The sequence below is a fragment of the Rana temporaria genome, chromosome 5 (assembly GCF_905171775.1).
Source record: "Rana temporaria chromosome 5, aRanTem1.1, whole genome shotgun sequence".
Taxonomy (NCBI): domain Eukaryota; kingdom Metazoa; phylum Chordata; class Amphibia; order Anura; family Ranidae; genus Rana; species Rana temporaria.
This window is the reverse complement of record NC_053493.1, coordinates 109,637,704-109,659,715: the sequence shown is the minus strand read 5'-3', so window position 1 is coordinate 109,659,715 and position 22,012 is coordinate 109,637,704. Positions and strand designations below refer to the sequence as shown.

Genomic DNA, 22,012 nt, shown 5'->3' with positions numbered 1-22,012 from the left:
TCCCTAGCCACCTCCATGTGTATGGGCTGGCCCCCCCCATGGTGGCCCTGCCAGTATCATTAAACCGACAGTAGTGTGGTCGCTTTATGGGGGCACAAATGATTTGCCTCCCGGCCCATTCCCCCAAAGACTGGCGCTACACCAAAAGTGTAACGCAAGCTACGGGGACTCTTTTCGTGCTGCCCCCCTGCAAAGTGCTGCTCTAGGCCTGGGCCTTGTTGGCCTAGGCCAAGATACAGCATTGGTCATGTGGCTTAGTGTAAGCAGAAGCTCCGTGTATTGAAAATTTGGGTCAGAAGTCTTCTATATCTCAGGTTGAGACTCATGGGTCATGAAGCCATCTCACTTCTAAGTTAAAAATGCCAAGTGTTTTCGTACAGTTTGCATTTCTTACAGTGCTATATTGGCAATACAAGTTCAGATATTTTTTTTCCAGTCCATAAATAGTAACAATGTATTTTTCCATTGTTAGGGCTTTTTCAGGAGAACTATTCAGAAAAATCTTCACCCAAGCTATTCCTGTAAATATGAAGGAAAATGCGTGATAGACAAAGTAACAAGGAACCAGTGCCAAGAATGTCGTTTCAAAAAGTGCATCGCTGTTGGCATGGCAACAGATTGTAAGTATCTCATAAGAGATGTTTGTTCCACATACTCACATAGAACACAGTATGGTGAATGCCCAACAAATGAACCAATTCAAAGTAAATGGATTATACGATATGTTGTTTGTCCTTAAAAATAATTATTTCAGTCTTTGCAGATGACACCAAGCTACGTAACGGAATAATGTCCTTACAGGATGTCTACAACTTATAAGCTGACCTCAATGCGATATTTACTTGGGCAACTATGTCACAGATGAGGTTTAATATTGATAAATGTGAAATAATGTACTTGGGAGTAAAAAACATGCATGCAATAAACATTCTGGGAGGAAAACAGCTAGGGGAGTCAATGTTTAAGAAAGATCTGGGTGTTCTGGTAGATCATAAACTTAATAATAGAATGCAATGCCAAGCTGCAGTTTCTAAAGCAAGCTAAATATTTTCATGTATTAAAAGAGTTATAGATTCCAGAGAGGGAGAGAGACATCATTTTTTTACCCCTGTACAAATCATTAGTAAGTCCTCATCTGGAATATGCAGTTCAGTGTTGGGCACCAGTTTACAAAAATGATCTTGAAGAACTGGGAAAAGTGCAGAGAAGGGCAACCAAGCTGATATATTATCTGAACTAAATATATTCTTGTTCAAAATTTTTATTAATTTAGTGTAAGGCCCCGTACACACGGTCAGTTTGGTCCGATGAGAATGAACCGAAGTTCATTTTCATCGGACACAACCGACTGTGTGTATAGGCTATCGGTCTGTTTTCCTTCGGTCCAAAATTTTAAAACATGCTTCAAAACCGAACCGATGGACCGCTGCCCCATCGGACCAAACCAATGGTTAGTACAGAAAAGCATTGGTTCAAAACCCGCGCATGCTCAGAATCAAGTCGACGCATGCTTGGAAGCATTGAACTTCGTTTTATTCAAGCATGTCGTGTGTTTTACGTCACCGCGTTCTGACCCGATCGGATTTTGAACTGATGGTGTGTACACACATCAGGCCATCAGGCCACTTCAGAGGTGAACCGCTGAAAACGGTCCATCGGACCATTCTCATCGGTTTTGTCCGACCGTGTGTACGGGGCCTTAGACACATTTTAAAGAGTACAAAGGGTATGGACATATGGGTATGGACATATGGTCACAGAGTAAAGGACAGTCACATACTGAGACATTGGCAATACATCAGATAGCAAGGAAAGGCATGCTAGCTTGTAGGCAGGTGCAGTCATTTTCTCCACTGCAGGTGACGCTTAACTGCAGCAGCACTGCAGGAGGTCAAGAGGAACATGATTCCTCTATGGTTTCCTGGGTCACTGGGGCAGCGATCCGGTTGGATGCTGACAGCCCATGTGACTCTGGTGGCTATCTTGGGTCAGGCATAGTCTATTTAAGACCCTGGCTGCCGAGGTTGGTGCGCATTTAGAGTGTGGGTAGTATAGGGATATGGCACCCGTCTGTCAGGGACAGTAATAGCAGCAGTGAAAGATTCCAGATAAGTAGGGAAAAATAGGGATCTGACACACTTCCTGGAAACCTTCTCACTTGGGCACAGATTGGTCAGGCTGCATTCCGCCCCCTCAAGACAGACTGTAAGGTTCGGCTGAGATCTGCTCTGCTACAGTCTGCTATTTATCCGTGAGTGTTCCTGGTTGGGCTACTTTTAGTGCTTGTTGTGAACTGTTATACTCTGACTACAATACAGTTTTTTTCTATTGCATCTGTAATGTGTGTGCGTTACTGCTGCCGCACCACGCTGCGCTCACCCACAAGCTTACACACAAAACCAAGATCCATAGTCAAAACAGCTGCATAGAGTTATTGACTTAAACATCAATGCCTACTAGACCATAAGTGTCAAAACTTACAAGATTAGAGTGTCCGAGGGACTATGTTTTAAAATGGGAAAGGTAGAGAAGAAAGGGGGAGAGAAAGGGCGTGGAAAGGTAGGGGAAGTCCCAGGGGTCCAGTAAGGATCCACTAAATGTATTCTATTTTGAGAAGAGGCAATTAAGGGAGGAAAAGGTCACTATGGATAAATACATAAGGGGTCCATATAGTGAACTTATTGTACAGTTACTCACTTTTAGGTAATTACAGTGGAGAAGGGGGAGCGTTTTAAAGCCTGGTTCAAACTTTTATGGGTTTGCAGCCTCCGTATGCTTGGGTACAGCAGCTCAGCTATTTTTTGACATGTAGGATTAGTCTTTTGTCTTTTATTTATTATATATTATACAGTACATCACAGTCAGTTATGATCCTAATATCGAGTGTAATAATTCAGTTAATGGTCCCATCAGAAAAAACTGGAGGTAGTCTTCCACAGTGCAATAAAACTTACTGGCAGTAATTACTCTCTGGCCTCCTGGGTTGTACCCTCTAATGCCTAGTATGCATGATGAGAAAATCAGACAAAAAATACCGCTTTCGGGGCAATGGTCCAATAATCTGCTCTTGAGAGCCAATCACGACAGTTTATGTGAAATTGTCAAAAGGGATAAGCACAAAAAATTTTCTCATGCAATAACAGAACTAACAATTTTCATTTAATCAGTACAATTCTCATCCATAATATATCGAGTTAACAAGAACACACATGTTTTGAAACAAGAGAATACATTACAATACATTATATCAATGCAGAAAGTTGTAGTCTGTCTCACGAGAATATTCAGAACTCTAGTAACCTATTCGTTTTTGATATGAGGCTAGCATCCAAAAAAAGACGGACAGTCATTCGTCAGATATTCTCATTAGCCCCATACACACGGTAGGACTTTTTGACAACAAACTTTAAAATGATCAAGTTTTAAAAAAAAATCCTACCGTGTGTACGCTCCATCGGACATACTTTTTCGGTTTTCATCGGACAAATGTTCACTCTGCAAACGGACAAACATTTTGGCAACAAAAGCCCTACGGTGCAAAGTCCTATGTACAGAAATCTATCAGACTTTTGTCCGAAGTACAAACACACATGCCCAGAACCAATGTTAAAATCAACCAACAATAGCAGAAGTTGACCAAAGGGTGGCGGTAAAGAACAGAAAAAACATGTGATGTTGGGAAAGTTTTGGGAAAGTTTGCAGAAAAATCCTGCTGTGTGTATGCTATGGGTGTGCCTGGCCAACGCCCTTCAAACAAAAATCCACGGAAAAGTTTGTTTGAAGTCCTCCCCTACGTGTTATGTCACTTGTCACGTGACTTTTTCAAGGAAAAGGTCACGTGACAAGTGACGTAACATGTAGGGGAGGAGCCTAGTGACGAAACGCGAGGAGTGAAACATTGTATCTGATCGTATTATGCGCTGCAATACATCTGACTATATGTGAGTTGCCTGTACACTTTAGATCCACAAGTCAGTATCAGCATATTACGCTATGTTCACCTCTTTCTTATTTGTTTGAGAGCCTCACTGTTTGAAGCAATCTTGGACTAGGAGAATTACACTGAATACCTGGATCTGTCTGTCAGCCAGCTGGTGATCAGCAGGGATTGCTGCAAGTTAGGAAGTACTCTGCAGTGTCCTTGATCAGACAAACACATTGCACCTGTCTATGGACGGTGGTTTTATTTATATATTTATTTCTTTGATTTACACACTGTGCACCAATCCAGCAGCACTTACTATTTAAGCCTGAGGCTCTAATTGGTTTAAAAAAAGGTGGGCTTGGGGTGCAGAGCACTGTGCCCTGAGCCCACCCAGTTGTGTGACGTTAGTGAATTAATATTCACTAATGTCTTCCTGCTTCTCCTCCCAGCCAATCAGAAAGCGGGTCCTAAGACCCGTTTGGCCAGGAAGTCTTCCTGGACCCACATCCTGTTCGGCTGGGAGGAGAAGCAACACCTGTTCGGCCAGGAGGAGAAGAAATGGCCCCGGGTCTTCCCTAGACAAGCTGAAGCAAGGAGCAGCAGGTGGGGGTGCGAGTGAGGTGGCCAGGGTTGCTTGGCGTCACCCCCCTCAAATATTGAGCACCAGCCGCCATTGTTTATGAGTATATGTAAAGAGGCTAGACAGTTTTTCAATTCTCAAAATGTAATACACTCTTTTCATTACTGACTGAAGTGACTGTGATCATTAGGCCTCATTCACACTACGGGCCATTCGGGTCCGTTTAAACAAAGCTTTCTTTTTGGGGGGGGGTTTGGCGGGAGTGGACGGTGTCAGTGTTTTTTTTTTTTTACATTTTTTATTATTTTTACAATTTTACTTTTAAAATATTTATTTATTACCATGTTTCCTTTTTTTTCTAATCAATCCTGTTGGAGGGGGTGCATTGGTGAGATGTGGTGAGATGTCAGGGGGCTAAACAGACCCCTGACATCTCCCCTTTGAGACAGAGAAAGGGACGGAGGATAAAGATTCCACAGTCACTTTCTCTGCAGCCTCAGCTTCACTGAAGATGAATGGACAGGAGACAGAGGCTCCTCTCCATTCATAAACGGAAGCATCGTAAACACAGTTTAAAATGATCAGTTATGAATGGATATAGTCAGTGACTCTGTCCATTCGGAAAAGGAAGGGGCCGGTAAATGACATATATACTGGCTCCTTTCTCCGCTCTCCATCCTGAAAGATCTAGGACAAGGGTACTGGAGGAGAACACCGGGGGGCCAGATGAGCACATGGAGGAACACACAGAGGGGGACAGGATGCGGACACGGGGTGACCGGAGGTGCACACAGAGGAGCACACGAAGGAGGACACAGAAGGGGACCGGATGAGCACACAGAGGAGAACCGGAGGAGGAAACGGGTCGACTGGATGAGCACACAGGGGAGCACACGGAGGAGGACACAGAGGGGGGCCGGATGAGCACACAGAGGAGCACATGGAGGAGAACACAGAGGAGGACTGGAGGAGGACCAGAGGGGGACAGGGGGGAGCGGAAGAGCACATGGAGAACACAGAGGGGTACCGGAGGAGGACACGGGGGACCGGATGAGCACACAAAGGAGCACACGGAGGAGGACACAGAGGGGGACCAGATAAGCACACAGAGGAGCACATGGAGGAGGACACAATGGGGGACCAGAGGGGGACCGGAGGAGGACACAGGGGAGAGTCAGGAACGATCAGTGGGGGGAGTAATAATCACCGATCTCCCTGCATGGCTTTCAATAAAGCAGCTGAAATCCACAGGAGGGAGAGGAGGAGAAGCAGCTGTCAGATACTTTATTGAAAGCTGTGCAGGGAGATCAGTGATTGTCTGCCGCACCATTCGTTCCTGACTGTCCAAGTATTGAGGTTAAGCCTCGGAGCAATTGCACGAGTACAGGTACTCGTGCAAATGCTCGGTATCGGAAAATATACCGATACTAGTATCGGTATCGGTGCAACCCTATTCTGTATTATATATTCTGGTCTTTCTGTGGGCTAAATAATATTTTGCCTGGCTAAACCCTGACTGCCAGTAGTAAAATACCTTAAATTCATTAGGCAATGGGAAGCTAGATGAAAAAAATGTACTTGGCCGAGCTGAATGTTTGCAACTTGTGTTTATATGTATAAATCAGTGGACATTTATTGACATTGGGAAGTGAGAAAATAATTAATGTGCATTTATTCCTTAAAGTGGTTTTGGACGACAGTAAGCGTTTGGCAAAAAGAAAACTCATAGAAGAAAACAGAGAAAAGAGACGCAAAGACGAACTACAGAAGACACTGGTACAAAAACCAGAACCAACACCAGAGGAGTGGGAGCTAATACAGGTTGTCACTGAAGCTCATGTGGCCACAAATGCACAGGGAAGTCACTGGAAACAGAAACGAAAATTTTTGGTAAGAAAAGGCTAAATGACATATTAGTATTTAGTTGGAATATTAGGTTTATGTGACTGCATGTGCTTTGAAGGAGGACCCATCCGTGTTGCCAAAATTCATAAAAATTTACCTACTAGGCAGAATTTGCCTGAGAAAAACTCTTAAAACTGTAATGCCCTGTACACACGATCGGTTTGTCTGATGAAAACAGACCGATGGACCGTTTTAATCGGACAAACTGATCGTGTGTGGGCCCCATCAGACCGTTCTCATCGGATGGACTGATCGTGTGTACGAGGCTTAAGAATCTGGAGGTTTTCATTATTCTCTTACAGCTTTCAGAGTTTTTTAAAGACCCCCAAACTATACATCTGAAAGCATAGGACCAGTAGGATAAAAGAAAGGTGCTACTGATTTTTAAGGCCCCGTAATATATGCGCAAATGTTTACCCAATCCATATTTTTGCAAAAAATACACTAAAATCATTATTAACAGATACAAACACAGCTAATTTTACAAAATTCCTGCTTAATTTCTTCTAAATATAAAGGCTAAACCTGTATTGAGTTAATGAATAACAAATATTTATAGATTTAAAATTGTGCCTTTTTGTGAAATGGTGAAAACTGAAGGTGGGCAAAACAGTAAAATAAAAAACAACATACTATAAACATAAATATATACTAAAGTGTGCACCCATGGAGGGCCATGTTTACCTGCACGGGAATGTAAAGGTGTTCCGTGGGTTAGTATGTGGGTACGGCGATTCGTGCAGCTGAGCCACCTTGCCGCTATATAACTGCAGCAGCTGGTCTGCAACTGGTTAAATGTTATTAAATCTTAATCAAACATTGTTTTCTGCAGTGTTCTCATTTACATTCTGCCTATTAACATACATGCAAGGTATGCTACATTTAAGGCATGTGATATCAAAATATAAAATATTGCATGCTCTTGATGATAACTGAGTCAGTTTCTACCATAAGCTATACAAATTATTTCCAAAAATACATATACAGTGCTGTGTTTGAGACAGGTGTGAAAAAATGCTGGAAATTAGGAATGCTTCCAGAAAAATAAGTGTTAAGTGTTTATTTTTTATCAGTTTACAAAATGATAAGTAAATGAACACAAGGGAAATCCAAATCAAACCAATATTTGGTGTGACTATCCTTTAGCTTCAAACCAGCATCAATTCTTCCAAGTACATAAAATGCTTGTGCACACAGTTTTTTGAAGGGACTCGGTAGGTAGGTTGTTCCAAACATCTTGGAGAACTAACCATAAATCTTCTGTGGATGTAGGATGCCTCAGATCTTTCTGTCACTTCATGTAATCCCAGACAAACTCGATGATGTGGAGATGAGGTCTCTGTGGGGGCCAAACCATCACTTCCAGGACTCCTTGTTCTTTGCACTGAAGATCATTCTTAATGACATTGGCTATATGTCTGGGGTCATTGTCCTGCTGCAAAATAAACTTGGGGCCATTCACAAGCCTCCCTGATGGTATGGCATGATAGATAAGTATCTGCCTGTATTTCTGAGCATTGAGGACACCATTGATACTGACCAAATCTCCAACTGCATTTCCCGAAGTGCAGCCCCAAACTTGCAAGGAACCTCCACCATACTTTTCTGTTGCCTGTATAGACTCATTATTGAATCGCTTTCCAGCCCTTCAGCGAACAAACTGCCTCCTGCCCCAGCCAAATATTTCACATTTTAACTCATCAGTCCAGAGCACCTACTGCCATTTTCTGCACCCCAGTTCCTATGTTTTGCTGCATAGTTGAGTCACTTAGCCTTGTTTCCGCGTCCAAGATATGGCATTTTGGCTGCAATTCTTCCATGAAGACCACTTCTGGCCCGACTTTACTGGACAGTAGATAGGTGTACCTGTGTCCTACCTGTTTCCGCCAGTTCTGTGCTGATGGCACTGCTGGACATCTTCTGATGTTGAAGGCGAAGTGAATATGATGTGGCTTTTATCTGCTGCATTAAGTTTCCTTGGCTGACCACTGTGTCTACGGTCCTCAAAGTTGCTCAATGGTGTGCTCAGTGCTGAGAAATACAGACAGATATTTATCTGTTTTATTAAGATCTGTGGTTAGTTCTCCAAGATGTTTTGAACAACCTACCTATCAAATTCCTTAAAAATCTGTGTTTACAAGTGCTGTGTGTACATAGAAGAATTGATACTTGTTTAAAGCCAATGGGTAGTCACACCAAATATTGATTTGATTTAGATTTTTCTTCTGTGTGCTCACTTTGAATTTTGTAATTTGAGAAAAAAACAAAATTTCAATAAAATCAATTTCAGGTAATTGGGTAAGCTCCAGGCCTTTCTTCCCTCTTGGGATCTGGGTTCTGGCCTCTGAGTCTAATTACGTGTGTTCATTTATTCAATATATATTACCTTGAGTAATGCATGCGCTTGGTTTGTCCTTCTTGTTTCTTGTCATATAATAAATGTAATGTTTACCTGCAAAGTGAATAGTAAAAAAGATTAAACTGTGTTTACTTTGAATTCCCAGTCACGTGCAAAGGATATTTTTATATATCCTGTATATATTAGAAACATTTTTTCTAGCATACAATCAGTTGATCATTTAAGATTCACTTTAGTGAAAAGTCTCTATTTCTTTAGTAAATCAATCAAATATTGTGTGGCAGAAAAAGTAACTATCCACACCATTTTTCAGTCAGGACTGTGTTTATTACTGGCAAGCTAACTGTCAGACCCAATCACATGGGTCTGGGACAAGCATGGCAGGTGTCAGCAACCGGAGTGGAGTGAGATCAATGAACATTTGTTTGCTACATCTGTTCACTGACCTCCCTTCTGGTGAATGTTCCCAGCTGTCAGCCCCCTAGTGATAGCAATAAAGTTAAGTGTAAACAAAATTAAAGTAACACAAAATAAATAAACACAAAAACTATTTTTAAAGCCCTCTCACATACAAAAATGTCCACTGGAGTAAGAGCAATAACTCTAGGGCCATTGGGGTAGATTCAGAGAGCAATTACGCCGGCGTATCCATAGATACGCCGCGTAATTGCTAAGTTGCGCTGGCGTATCTACTTTCTGTATTCAGAAAGCTAGATACGCCGACTTTAGCCTAAGATACGACTGGAATAAGTCTCTTACGCCGTCGTATCTTAGGGTGCATTCTGACGCTGGCCGCTAGGTGGCGCTCCCGTAGTTGTCAGCGTAGAGTATGCAAATTACATACTTACACCGATTCGCGAACGTACTTGCGCCGGGCGGTAGTTTTTTACATCGTTTGCGTAAGTCGTTTTCGTCGGGACCTTGCTCCTGCTATTAGGAGGCGCAGCCAATGTTAAGTATGGCCGTCTTTCCCGCGTCGCGATTTGAAAATTTAACGTCGTTTGCGTAAGTCGTCCGTGAATGGCGCTCGACGCCATTTACGTTTACGTCAAAACCAATGACGTCCTTGCGACGTCATTTACCGCAATGCACGTCGGGAAATTTTAGGGACGGCGCATGCGCAGTACGTTCGGCGCTGGAAGGCGCCTAATTTAAATGATCCACGCCCCCTACGGGATCATTTGAATTACGCGCGCTTACGCCGGCCCCTTTTACGCTACGCCGCCGCAAGTTTACAGGCAAGTGCTTTGTGAATCAAGCACTTGCCCGTAAAACTTGCGGCAGCGTAAAGTAAATGTCATACGTTACGCCGCCGCAGTTTTGCGTGCCCCTACCTGAATCCACCCCATTGTTTGCAGTAAACTCTAAACTGATAACATGCTTCAATTTTATGTGTCGTTTTTCAAAAGTGCACTTTTTACTTCACAGAAATTGACCGTGTGTAGCAAAAAACGTCGTTTTCTAAGACGTTTTTTCATCCACGCATGCCCAGAAGCTACTTATGAAGCAAGCTTCAATGGTAAAACGTGGTGGAACGTAACCTCACTTTGCAAGATCATTGTGAGAAAACGATGGTGTGTAGGCAACTTCGTCTTTGAAAATTGAAGTTTCAAAAACGTCATTTTTTACTTCACAGAAAGTGTTGGTTTTTCTCATCACATAAAGTGATGGTGTGTACGCGGCATAACTGTACTGTATCCATGGAAGTGCTGCGTTGTTAATCACCCCACTTCCCAGTCTCCAAAACCTTTGTTGTTCTTTTATTGCTCACAAGGTACTCTGTGCAAGAATGATAGAGCTACTTGAGAAAACACAAAGTGGGCAGGAACTCACAGGATTTCCTGCAGGATCAAATTTGAAATTATGGAACACATACAACAAAATGCTTTAATTTATATTTTAAACAGAGATAAAGCCAAGAAGAAAAAAATTCTAACATTGTGCTTTCAATGGAACCCATAACTTGATTAAATGGTGTTTTTGATATCTGAGTGGATTTCAACTTTAGGTAATATATTTACATATGTGATGTTTTGCTTGACCCTAGCCAGAAGATATCGGGCAGGCTCCTATAGTTAATGCACCGGAGGGTGGAAAAGTGGACTTAGAAGCTTTCAGCCAGTTTACAAAAATAATCACCCCAGCAATTACACGAGTGGTTGATTTTGCCAAAAAATTACCTATGTTTTGTGAGGTAAGTAAATGCACTCTACAGTGGTGCTGCAGCTATTCTGTAGTATCACTCCGAAACTTCAGCAAAATTGAAAATAAATATATTGTGAAATATATTACAGGTATAAATAACACACACTAAAAAATAATTCTGCAAGTGCATATTTATTAAGGATGGGCGAACGGTCGGCCCGAGCATGAGTATGACGAACATTGAGTGTTTGGAAGTTCTCCGAACAACCAAATTAAAGGGACGGCCTGCCAAATTACCACAGTGCCGCACAGTGCATTGAAAGCCCTAATTGACTGAAGCAATGAAAGCTTTGTTCAATCAGGGTACATAGCACTATCAGAGCCATGATTGGATGCTGTCATGATGACTGTATCCAATCATGGCTCATTGCTCTTAATCCCGCCCTACACTATAAAAGTATTCTTTCCATAGTGGCCATTTGTAGTGTGATAGTGGCGGGGAGAGCTATAGAACAGGGCTCTGTTCAGTGCTATTAGACAGTTAGTGTGCTATAGTGTTCTATTCTGATTCTATTGCCAGTGCAGAATGTCAGTTTAGTGTGTATCTAGGGATAGTTCAGTGTGAGAGTAGTGTGACCATTCATCTTTACATTAGTGTGAATGTAGGGATAGTTCAGTCATTGTGAGTTTAGTGTGACCACCATTCATCTTTACATTACTGTCAATGTAGGGATAGTTCAGTCATTGTGAGTGTAGTGCGACCATTCATCTTTACATTAGTGTCAATGTAGAGATAGTTTGGTCATTGAGTGTAGTGACCACCATTCATCTTTACATTAGTGTAAATGTAGGGATAGTTGAGTATATTCCATTGCGTTACTGCAAGTTTAATGTCATATAGTTCTGTGCGTTACTGCAAGTTTAGCGCTGTATATTTCATTGCGTTACTGCTAGTTTAACACCATATAGTTATGTGCGTTACTGCAAGTTTAACGCCATACAGTTCTGTGCGTTATGGCAATTTTAGGGCTATATATTTCATTGCTTTACTGCAAGTTTAAAGCTGTATATTTCATTGCGTCACTGCAATTTTAACTCCGTATTTTTCATCGCGTTACTACAAGTTTAACGCTGTATAGTTCTGTATATTGCTGCAAGTTTAGATTTGTATATTTCATTGCATTACTGCAAGTTTAAAGCCATATAGTTATGTGCGTTACTGTAAGTTTAACGCTGTATATTTCATTGCGTTATTGCAAGTTTAACGCCATATATTTCTGAGCGTTACTGAACGTTTGACGCAGTATATTGCAGTATATTACTAGTGTGTCTGTGTCGTCAATACTCAAATTAAAGTGCACAAAACACCACTTTCCATTGTTTAAAGTGCATCCACGTACACATTTACACATCATTTTGTTAATAAGCACCCCCCACTACCCCCATCATATCTGGAAGGACAGCAAGGAGAGGAAAATATTCCCATGGCATTGTAACGGGGCCAGCAGCATATGTGTCCACAGGCAAAGGTGGTCGTCATCAGTCCTCAGGCAGGGCAACATTTTCTCTGTTTAGTGGTGTTGCCTGTGCTTTTCAGCCACAGCATGCAGAGAGGTGGTAGACTGGCTTACTAATCCATCCTCACTCTCCTCATCCTCCGTCACCCAAGCAGAGACTTGTGCACAGTCCCCTGCAGTTGCCAGAGTGACAAAACCTGCCTCCTTGTCGACAGCTATTCCTGGAAGAGTCAGTGGAGTTATTTGAATACAGTGTTAGCCACTTGCTCCTTGACGATCCACAGCCATTACTCGATTCAGATGTTGATTCTGACTCTAAAGATTGAGGAAGGCAGGATCATGAGCCTACAGAGAGGGGAGAACACTGGTACACAAATTGGCAGTCATGTTCCGCCAGCCGCAGCGTACTGCCAAGTTGTCTCCAGTGGTAATGAGGATGGAGGAGATGATGAGGTTACTGACTTGTGCAGCTGATCGCACTGTTGTTATTTGCAAACTTTGTCTCAAGCGCATCAAGTGTGGCAAACACACCAACCATTTGGGTACCACATGCTTGACAAGGCATTTTAACCTCCCACCACTTGCAAGAGCAACTAAAAGACACACAAAAGGGGCACACATCTGTCCCTCCTCCTTACTCACCTCAGTCTGTCCCTGCTATACCTAATGACCTCTCAGCAGCCTCCAATGACAGGGATGATGGTATAATGCAGGGTGTCCCAGGTCCTTGCAGAACATTTGCCAGAAGCACACCACCAGGTGTAGACTATAGCCGTCAAATTTCTCTGCCCCATCTTCTGCAGTGGGAAAAAATACAGTCCCTGCCACTCACATGCCCAGTGTCTAAATGCAAGCTTGTCAAACCTGCTGGCTCTACAACTTCTGCCTTTCCGCCTGGTGGATTCTGCCCCCTTCCGTGAATTTGCCAAATGTGCTGTACCACAATGGCAGGTTCCCAGTCACTTTTTCTTTTCATGTAAGGCCATTTCATCTCTCTACTACCACATGGAAGGCAATGTTGGCAATGTTGTGGTATCGTTGGGCAAGGCAGTCAGTCGCAAAGTCCACGTTACTGCTAACACGTGGTCCAGCAGACATGGGCAGGGATGATATATTTCATCCACAGCACACTGGGTAACTCTGCTTGCAACTCAGAAGGATGCAGGACAGGGCTTAGTGCTGCAGATTGTTGTGCCCACATGTCACCATACAGCTGGTGATGATGACAGATTTGTCAGCTCTACCGTCTCCTCCTCCTCCTCCATGCCCTCCACTGCTGAATTGTCCTGTGAACCTAAAGTACCCCCTAAGCATTCAAAGGGCTATTCAATGAGTCAGGCTAAAAGATGCCATGGAGACCTTCAGCTGGTGTGTCTAGGGGAAAGGAAACACACCGGAGCAGAGATTCTTGCAGCTCTGCAGGGACAGGCACGGAGGTGGTTTATGCCACGCCAGCTGGAGCCAGGAATTGTGGTGTGTGATAATGGCACAAACTTCCTGTCTGCCCTTAGACAGGGAAAGTTGACACATGTGCCATGCCTGGCACATGTCCTCAATTTGGTGGTGCATAGTTACCTAAATAAGTACCAGTAGTGTATTTCGGTTTTGTGCTGCCCTAGGCCTGACTAAACTCATGCACCCCCTAATTTAAAGATGACCCACCCTTCCTGTCAAGGCTACACCCCTTTCTGTTTAAGACCCACCCTGAAATTTTCGAGTGGGGACACTAGTTCTTAAGGCCTGCGGGGGGGCAATGGATTTGCATTTCCTCTAACTTCCTGTTTGGCTATGAGGCAGGAAGTGAAGGGAAATCTCTGCAATGGGACATGGATGGTAAAAAATAAACTGACGGGCTATAACCCTCCCTTACTCTATCCAAAATGAAAAAAAGTGTTGCCTATAGTTGCCTATAGTTCTACTTTAAGCACAAATTTCTGATCATTTTATGGAGAGGACTAAGAAAATATAACCATGCCAATGGTACAGCAGAAAAAATATAGCACAGTGAGGAAGTTGTGTGGTCCAGGCTGATAGGACAGTCAAAATTAGAAGCAGCTTGCGTTACACTGACAGTGTAGCACAAGCCGGCGGGGACTCTTTCCGTGCTGCCTCCCTGCAAAGTGCTGCCCTAGGCATGGGCCTTGTTTGCCTAGGCCAGGATACAGCATTGATAGGTACCAAGGATGGTGAGCCGTGACAATGCATGCATCAGTGACACAATCCCTGTTGTGTTTCTGCTGGAGCAGACTCTGCGTGGTATTATGGACAGGGCACTTGAGGCAGAGCAGCGGGACGAAGAGGAGGACTTCCTTTCCTCTTAAGGTCCACTTTATACAGACACCATTGTTTCTATGCCACAGAACACACAAGAGAGAGAGAAGGAGGTGGATTCTAGCAGTTTCTGAGGCATTGAATCAGAGGAAGACATACGTCAAACAGTAAGAGATGGTTTTCCATCCGCAGAACCCTTGGGAGCAGTACGTGGCTGGGAGGAGGCAGTTCCAGATACTATAATCGTCAGTGACCCCTTAGAGTCTGCTTCTCATGTCTCCGCAAATTTGCGGTGCACAGGCTCTCTCATGCTTCAAAGCCTGCGAAAAGACCCAAAAATACGTGGCGTAAAAGAAAAGGATTACTATTGATTGGCAACCCTCCTTGACTATCGTTATAAGGGCAAAGTCTCAGAACTCATCCCGTCCCCACAGAGAGTGCAGAAGGTTAAATCTCTTGAGGACACCTTAAAGAGAAGTTTACCGAACGCTTTTTCAAACTGTAGTTTTCAGGCTTCTGTTGGCCAAGAGAGGAGCGGTGGAGAAGGCTGCCGCCTAAGTGATGCATTTCTGATTTTTTTTAGTCGCCGCCCATGGCTGGCAGCTTCCACATCCCATCGGTAGCGTCTGCTTCACATGCTGGATGGTTATCTAGGGGCATAAACAGAGATGAAGAGGTTTCCAGTCGACGATCCACTGGCTTACTGGGTCATAAGAAAAGACCATTGGCCAGAACTTGCCCAGTTTGCTACTGAACTGCTGGGCTGCCCTGCATCCAGTGTGCTTTCCGTATGGGCATTCAGTGCTGCTGGAGGTTTTGTTACTGATCATAGAACGCTTCTGTCCACAGACTCCGTGGACCGATGTCACAGATTAAGTGTTTTTGGGATGTGGAACCTCTGCAGGACTTCTAGGCTGCCTAGTGTTGTGGTTGTTGATTTCATCTGGAAGAATGTTTTTGGTGTGACAGGTGTCAATTCTTGCTTTCATCAACAGTAAAGCTATTGGGTTACGGTGTGAAGGTGCCAACAACACCCAAAGAACAATTTTTCTGCACCTGTTACAGAAGTAGAAATCCAAAGTCTGTGGTAGAGACATCAGAATTTATCCAAAAAATCTCTAATCTTGTTCCCCATGCACTACATTGTGGCCTCATCATAAAGACTGGCTCCCCAAGCCATTGCTTACAAAATAAAGAAAGCTTGCAAGGAAAATTTAATTGTTTGGGCTTTATGAATGCAATTATTGCTGCAGCAGCTTCTATACACAGTACAAACGTGCCACTTTACAGGTGGACTAAGGGGACCCCCCAGGTACTATATTGAAAATAATTTTTCATTTTTATACTTTCACTTTAAGCATCAATAAATCACTGTTCATTTAAAAAAAAAAATTTACAAACTTTTTTTCATTGATACATGTCCCACAGGGCAGTACCTGGACCCCATAACCATTGTATGCCCAATTACTTGCATTTAAGCCTTCACATTCGGGTCTTATAGACTTCAATGGGGTTGGTTGTTTGGTTCCGAACTTTCCCGATGTTCGAAGGTTCTGGTGCGAACCGAACAGGGCGTCGTTCGGCCCATCCTTAATATTTAATAATGCTCTGCTGAGTTCTCCATGGCTGTCCTAAACAGTATACCTTTCAACACAGCTACAGTTTTACTGGTTGAGAAACGATATGTCTATTGAATTCTAATAACAATAATAAACCCATTTAAGTTATGTCCTAACCTGCTAGATTCCTCCCCCATGTTAATGAAAGCAAGTTGGTTGAACCCCTTTGTCTTTAAAGCATTATCAGCCAAGACATTGAAGTAACCAGAGGACCTTCTGATGAGCCCTGACTACAACACCTTTGACACAAGTAGAATATTGAACACACTGTACTGTATTGTTATATTCCCTTCATATATATCTACTACAAATATACCCACAATGTACCCACAATGTACCCTGAATTCTCCTTGCACATGACTGGATGACTGCAGTGATCAGCGCTGTACTGTATTCAGCACTATGGATATTACACTATGCACAACAAGGGTAAAAAGGTTATTCATTTTATCTAAAAAGCTTTTTAGAATTATTTTTAGAATTATCAAATATGGTCAGCCAAAATGTATACAAACTTGTTCTTTTTTTCAGTCAGCAATTTTTAGAAAGCTTTACTGAATAATAATACATGTATGCTTATTTGTAGCTGCCATGTGAAGATCAGATCATCCTTCTCAAAGGCTGTTGCATGGAGATCATGTCCCTCCGAGCTGCAGTGCGCTATGATCCTGAAAGTGAGACCTTAACGCTGAATGGGGAAATGGCAGTGACAAGGGGACAGCTGAAAAATGGAGGACTAGGAGTGGTATCTGATGCCATTTTTGATTTGGGTGTATCGCTATCTTCATTTAACCTTGACGATACCGAAGTCGCCTTGTTGCAGGCTGTGCTACTTATGTCATCAGGTGTGTGCATTATCAAATGTTTCCAGAGATATTATAGATATTTAATGCAAACATTTACAAGATAATTGTTCTTTTAGGGCACTATCATAAAAACTGTTATATACTATTACTAACATTGTTTGTTTGCTTTTGTCCTTAAATACTTTACCAAAATGTTCCCAAAACTGCTGGGAAAAGACAATCCTGCACCAACATCCCTTATCCTTATACCCAATCTTGCACTTAGTCTTTAAAGCCCAATTAAAGTCACAAAAGTATATATGAAATCTAATAGATGTACTAACACCCAAGTTTATATTCTTACCTCCACTTTCCCCTTACAGTAGTTGTGCAGGGTGTCTGCATATGGCTGTACAATCCAGAAGGCATCAGAGTTAAGCTGGGTAGGGACTGGGGCTGAACGAAAAACAAACTGATTCCTGCATCCACATAAGCACCCCTGCCTATTGATATAAATGGGCAGCGTCGCCGAACTGCCGGCAAAGCTCCGCTGCAGGGGCACTTTGTGGGCAATTTTAACCCTTTTTTCGGTCGCTAGAGGGGGTTAAAGCACCCCACTAGCGGCCGAAAAGCGCTGCAAAAAAGACGGTAAAGCACTGCTAAAAAATAGCGGCGTTTTACCACTGATGCCCCCAATGGCTTGGTGTGAAAGTAGCTTAACTCATTACTAACAATGTTTGAAAGAAAAGAAAGAGAGAAAATTAAACTGGAACTTCAGCCAATTTTTTTCTAGGTTTGAATAAAGTAATAAAGAGTTAGAACTTTTGGCTAAATGTATTGCTGTCAGTGACTTTATTGGGCAAATTATCCCTCTAGAAAGGAGAAGAATGAGAATGGGGTATTTAGGACAGGAAAACAGAAACAACGTATAAAATAAAACCATACAGATTTTATCCTACTTTACAAAAAAGTGTTTTAGCTTCTATCTTTGTCCATGTTGAAGAGATGTCCCATCACTTCCCATCCATTTAACTTTCTGTCACTAGGACAAGAAATAAGGGGGGGGACATCTCCCCAATGGGAACAGAGACAGCAGTAATAAGGTGTGGTGAATGTAGGCTATTGGTGAGAAATTTAGAAGCACTGTGTTGAGCAACTAAATCAATAGCTGTTTTTACAAAACCTGTTCTTTTTTTATTGTTAGATCGTCCTGGTCTCTCCAGTGTGGAAAGAATAGAGAAGTGCCAAGAAGGTTTCCTCTTGGCTTTTGAACACTACATTAATTACAGGAAACACAACGTTGCACACTTTTGGCCAAAACTGCTGATGAAAGTCACCGACCTCCGCATGATTGGAGCCTGCCATGCCAGCAGGTTCTTGCACATGAAAGTGGAGTGCCCCACTGAACTGTTCCCCCCACTTTTCTTGGAAGTGTTTGAGGATTAGAAGAGACTGTGCTTCAGGATTCTTGGCACTACTGGGGTCACCCCTTCCATTCCATTGCCTCCGTCACTTTTTTTGTTCTCGTCCGTTCTGAATAGACATGGATGAAAATGTTCCTCTGATGCGGGTACTCGTGACTATCGTGTTTTTGTTATTCTGTCCTTTTGATGTGAAGTTTATCCGTGGAAGTTTAACCTCTTTCGTGCTGAAGTGGCCATCAAAATGGTCCTTCCCATTATAAAGTGGTTATTGTATAAAAAAAGAAAAAAAAAAGAAAAAATATATATTAACTTGCATTCACCAGCACTACGGATCCTACACAGAAAAGGTATTCTCAGATATTGTGCCTGCGGCTAAAATCCCTACCAACCGTCACCGTTCATTATCACTCAGTGGTGCAGTATAAGCAGTAATAATCACTCACTGCTGCAAATGTTCCTCTTAGAACAAGGCAAATATTTGGTTTTATCACTAGATGATATTTTTTTAATTTATTTTTTTAAAGAAACAAACAATGAAGCCCCTTATCTGGCACCATATGCAACCAGGCATGGGGAGAAATTGGCTTGGCAGCATGATTTCAGATTGGTTTATAGTTAGAGATTTTAAGCCTGGTAAAATTCTAAACAATCATACCTTTATACTTAAGAACAGAAAAGGATAATCCTGAAAAGAATGTATTTTTTTACTCTAGCTTCCCTTTTCCAATATGCTTTTTTTTTTTATCTGAAAGATATGAGCTAAGCTGACTGGACGTTTAAGTATAATAGTACGTTGCTCACTCTTGTGTTATATAGTTGGTGTTAATAGGACAACTGTACAGAACTAGCTTCTCGATTCTGCACATTCCCTTCTCAGGTATTTGGAAGTAAACCTCTTGGGATTCCATTATTGTTTCGCCATTTTGATAATCCCTACAATTCTTCATAAATTACTTTGGTATGTGTCATTGTCATGTGCCTCAACTCACATGACAATAACACAACATTTTACAATTTGGTAACGTCACACTGTTGTACTCTCAAGGGCCATAACTTAATGGTATATAAACTCCTGAACTGTGATATATATCTATATTTCATTCTGTTCTACCTCCTTCATTATCCATACATTGACAGTGCCTAGTAAAGAAGCAGTGATAATAAAGCCAATTATTTTGTCCAGTCTACATTGCTTAAGTGCCACATATCCCTCCAGTTAATCAGCATGTTCTCATTGAACCTCAGCAAGTGTATTCATATTAACAATTCAGGGTTCCATGCTATGCCAGGTTATTTTTTTTGCCAGACATATATTTTTTTAAAAGAAAGGCTGGCATATCAACAAATAACATATGCACAATAGTTCCCTAGATATAGAGTACAGAACCAAAACAATGCATTATATATTGTATCATTGGTACATGTTTTGCAGTAGAGAAGTAGAGAGTTTATATTCATTAAAAATGTAAAATAAAGTTATATTTTTTAACAGCAGCATATACCATGTCTGGTAGGCAGTGGCACCAGATAGATAGAAGCAGAGTCATGTGCCTTTATTAAATTACCTATTTGTCCCAATAGACATATAAGAAAAGTAATTTTGGTATTATAACCATATTACTGATATTAGCCTTACTGGCTAAACAAATTGCTACATTTGTCTTTTTTTTTTTTTTCAAAATTAGGCTTAAATTCTACAATAGATGGTTGGAATTTATTAATGATTTAGTCAACATAAATTATGATCACTTGGCCTTTAAAACACACCAATGAACACGAAAACACCTTGACTTCTTACATACACAGAGATTCTTGATTGTTTGTTTTTTGTCTCTTAAACTTTAATGTGTTATCCTATATATGGAGATTTTATGTCACATAGATTTGATAACATAGAGAATGATTCAGAAGATGGGTTTTGGTGTAATTCTCTGTCAAGGCCTTCCACTGGAATACTGATGACTGAGTTGATGTGTAGTGAAAATGGATGTGTCCTGGTTTTCAATGCTTCTTAAATTTTCTATACTTTTCTGTTGCTGTTCTGTTAACTACTTAGAATCAATAAGACATAGGACCATCAAACTCAACATTTTTTATATAGCTTGATTTGAATAATAATAGAAAAATAAGGCTCTCAGTAGTGTAACTAACATGCATTATGACCATATGCTGAAACATTGATGTTATCACAACCAAGCTCTGAACAGTTTTCAAGTTTGTTGTGGTGACATCACCATCAGCTCACATAGAAAAGCTCCACACATCAGTGTTTATGTCCACATGTGGACACTTCACTGATCTCAGAACTTGTGTTGGACCAGCAGAAGTTGCTAGATACCTTTTAATTGTGCAAATGCTATGGCAAGCATTTAGACCCTTGGGCCTATAAGCAGTTACACTTAATGTGACATCTGTATTGCAGAATTTGGGTTATGCTGCACTGATCAGTGACCTTATTTTCTCCCTTAACTAGGCCCAAATTGAAAATTATTGTTTTTTAAAGGATAACTCCACTTTTGTGGGGAAAAAATACAGTGAGTAAAAAAAAAACTATATATAAATTTATATAACGGATATATATGATACTACACAGTGTTACTTTGCAGAGGGGTGTGTCCTTTGTTGAGATATAATTAAAGGGTAACTCCACCTATGTCGGAAAAAAAAACTATAGCAAGAAAACAAAATTATATACAATCACTACACAAGCCATACTGTAATATAATGTTATTAAAATTACATTTCCTTTTCAAACTGCAGCCTATGTAAATTTCTATAAAGTCAATGCAATATTATTATTATTATACAGGATTTATATAGCGCTAACAGTTTGCGCAAGGCTTTTCAGGGTTAGGGCAGACAGTACAGTTACAATGCTATTCAATACAGGAGGAATCAGAGGGCCTTGTTTGTTAAAGCTTACAATCTAGGAGGGAGGGCCAAGTGATGCAAAAGGGTAATAACTGTGGGGGATGAGCTGATGGAGAAAATAAAAGTACAGTTGTTAGGTGGAGGCAGGTTTCTTTTAATGCAATAAAGGTACCTTAAAGCCCTGTACACACAATCAGATATCTGATGGAATCTAATCCGATGGATTTTTTTCATCGGATATCCGATGAAGCTGACTTTCATCAGTCTTGCCTACACACCATCGGTTAAAAATCCAATCATGTCCAACGTGGTGACATAAATCATTATGACGTGCTGAGAAAAATTAAGTTCAATGCTTCCCGAGCATGTGTCGACTTGATTCTGAGCATGCATGGATTTTTTTTTTCTCAACAAAAGTGGAGTTACTATTTAAAAGTTATTGGGGGGGGGGAGTCTTTATTATCAGGACTACAGTTTTTAGGCTACTCTCTGCCCATCGCTCAATACATGCCTTTACAGACACATTGCTTACTCTACCTCTGGCTAATTTTCAGTGCAAAATTCTAGTTTAGCAGGTGCAGTAGAAATCCAAATTTTGGCCGTATCAAACA

At 41.6% G+C, this 22,012-nt stretch overlaps 1 protein-coding gene across 6 annotated transcripts in view; it reads left to right on the top strand.

Moving 5' to 3' along the window:
- THRB (thyroid hormone receptor beta) overlaps positions 1-21,080 on the top strand; it is a 554,536-nt gene extending 533,456 nt beyond the window's left edge. For all 6 annotated transcript variants that reach the window (XM_040353002.1, XM_040352998.1, XM_040352999.1 and 3 more), the window contains 5 exons: positions 473-620; positions 6,190-6,395; positions 10,817-10,963; positions 16,908-17,166; positions 18,311-21,080. In XM_040353002.1, the coding sequence (XP_040208936.1) occupies positions 473-620; positions 6,190-6,395; positions 10,817-10,963; positions 16,908-17,166; positions 18,311-18,552 (1,002 nt within the window). In that variant the 3' untranslated portion in view covers positions 18,553-21,080. The remainder of the gene's footprint in view (positions 1-472; positions 621-6,189; positions 6,396-10,816; positions 10,964-16,907; positions 17,167-18,310) is intronic.
- Positions 21,081-22,012: the final 932 nt, after the last annotated feature.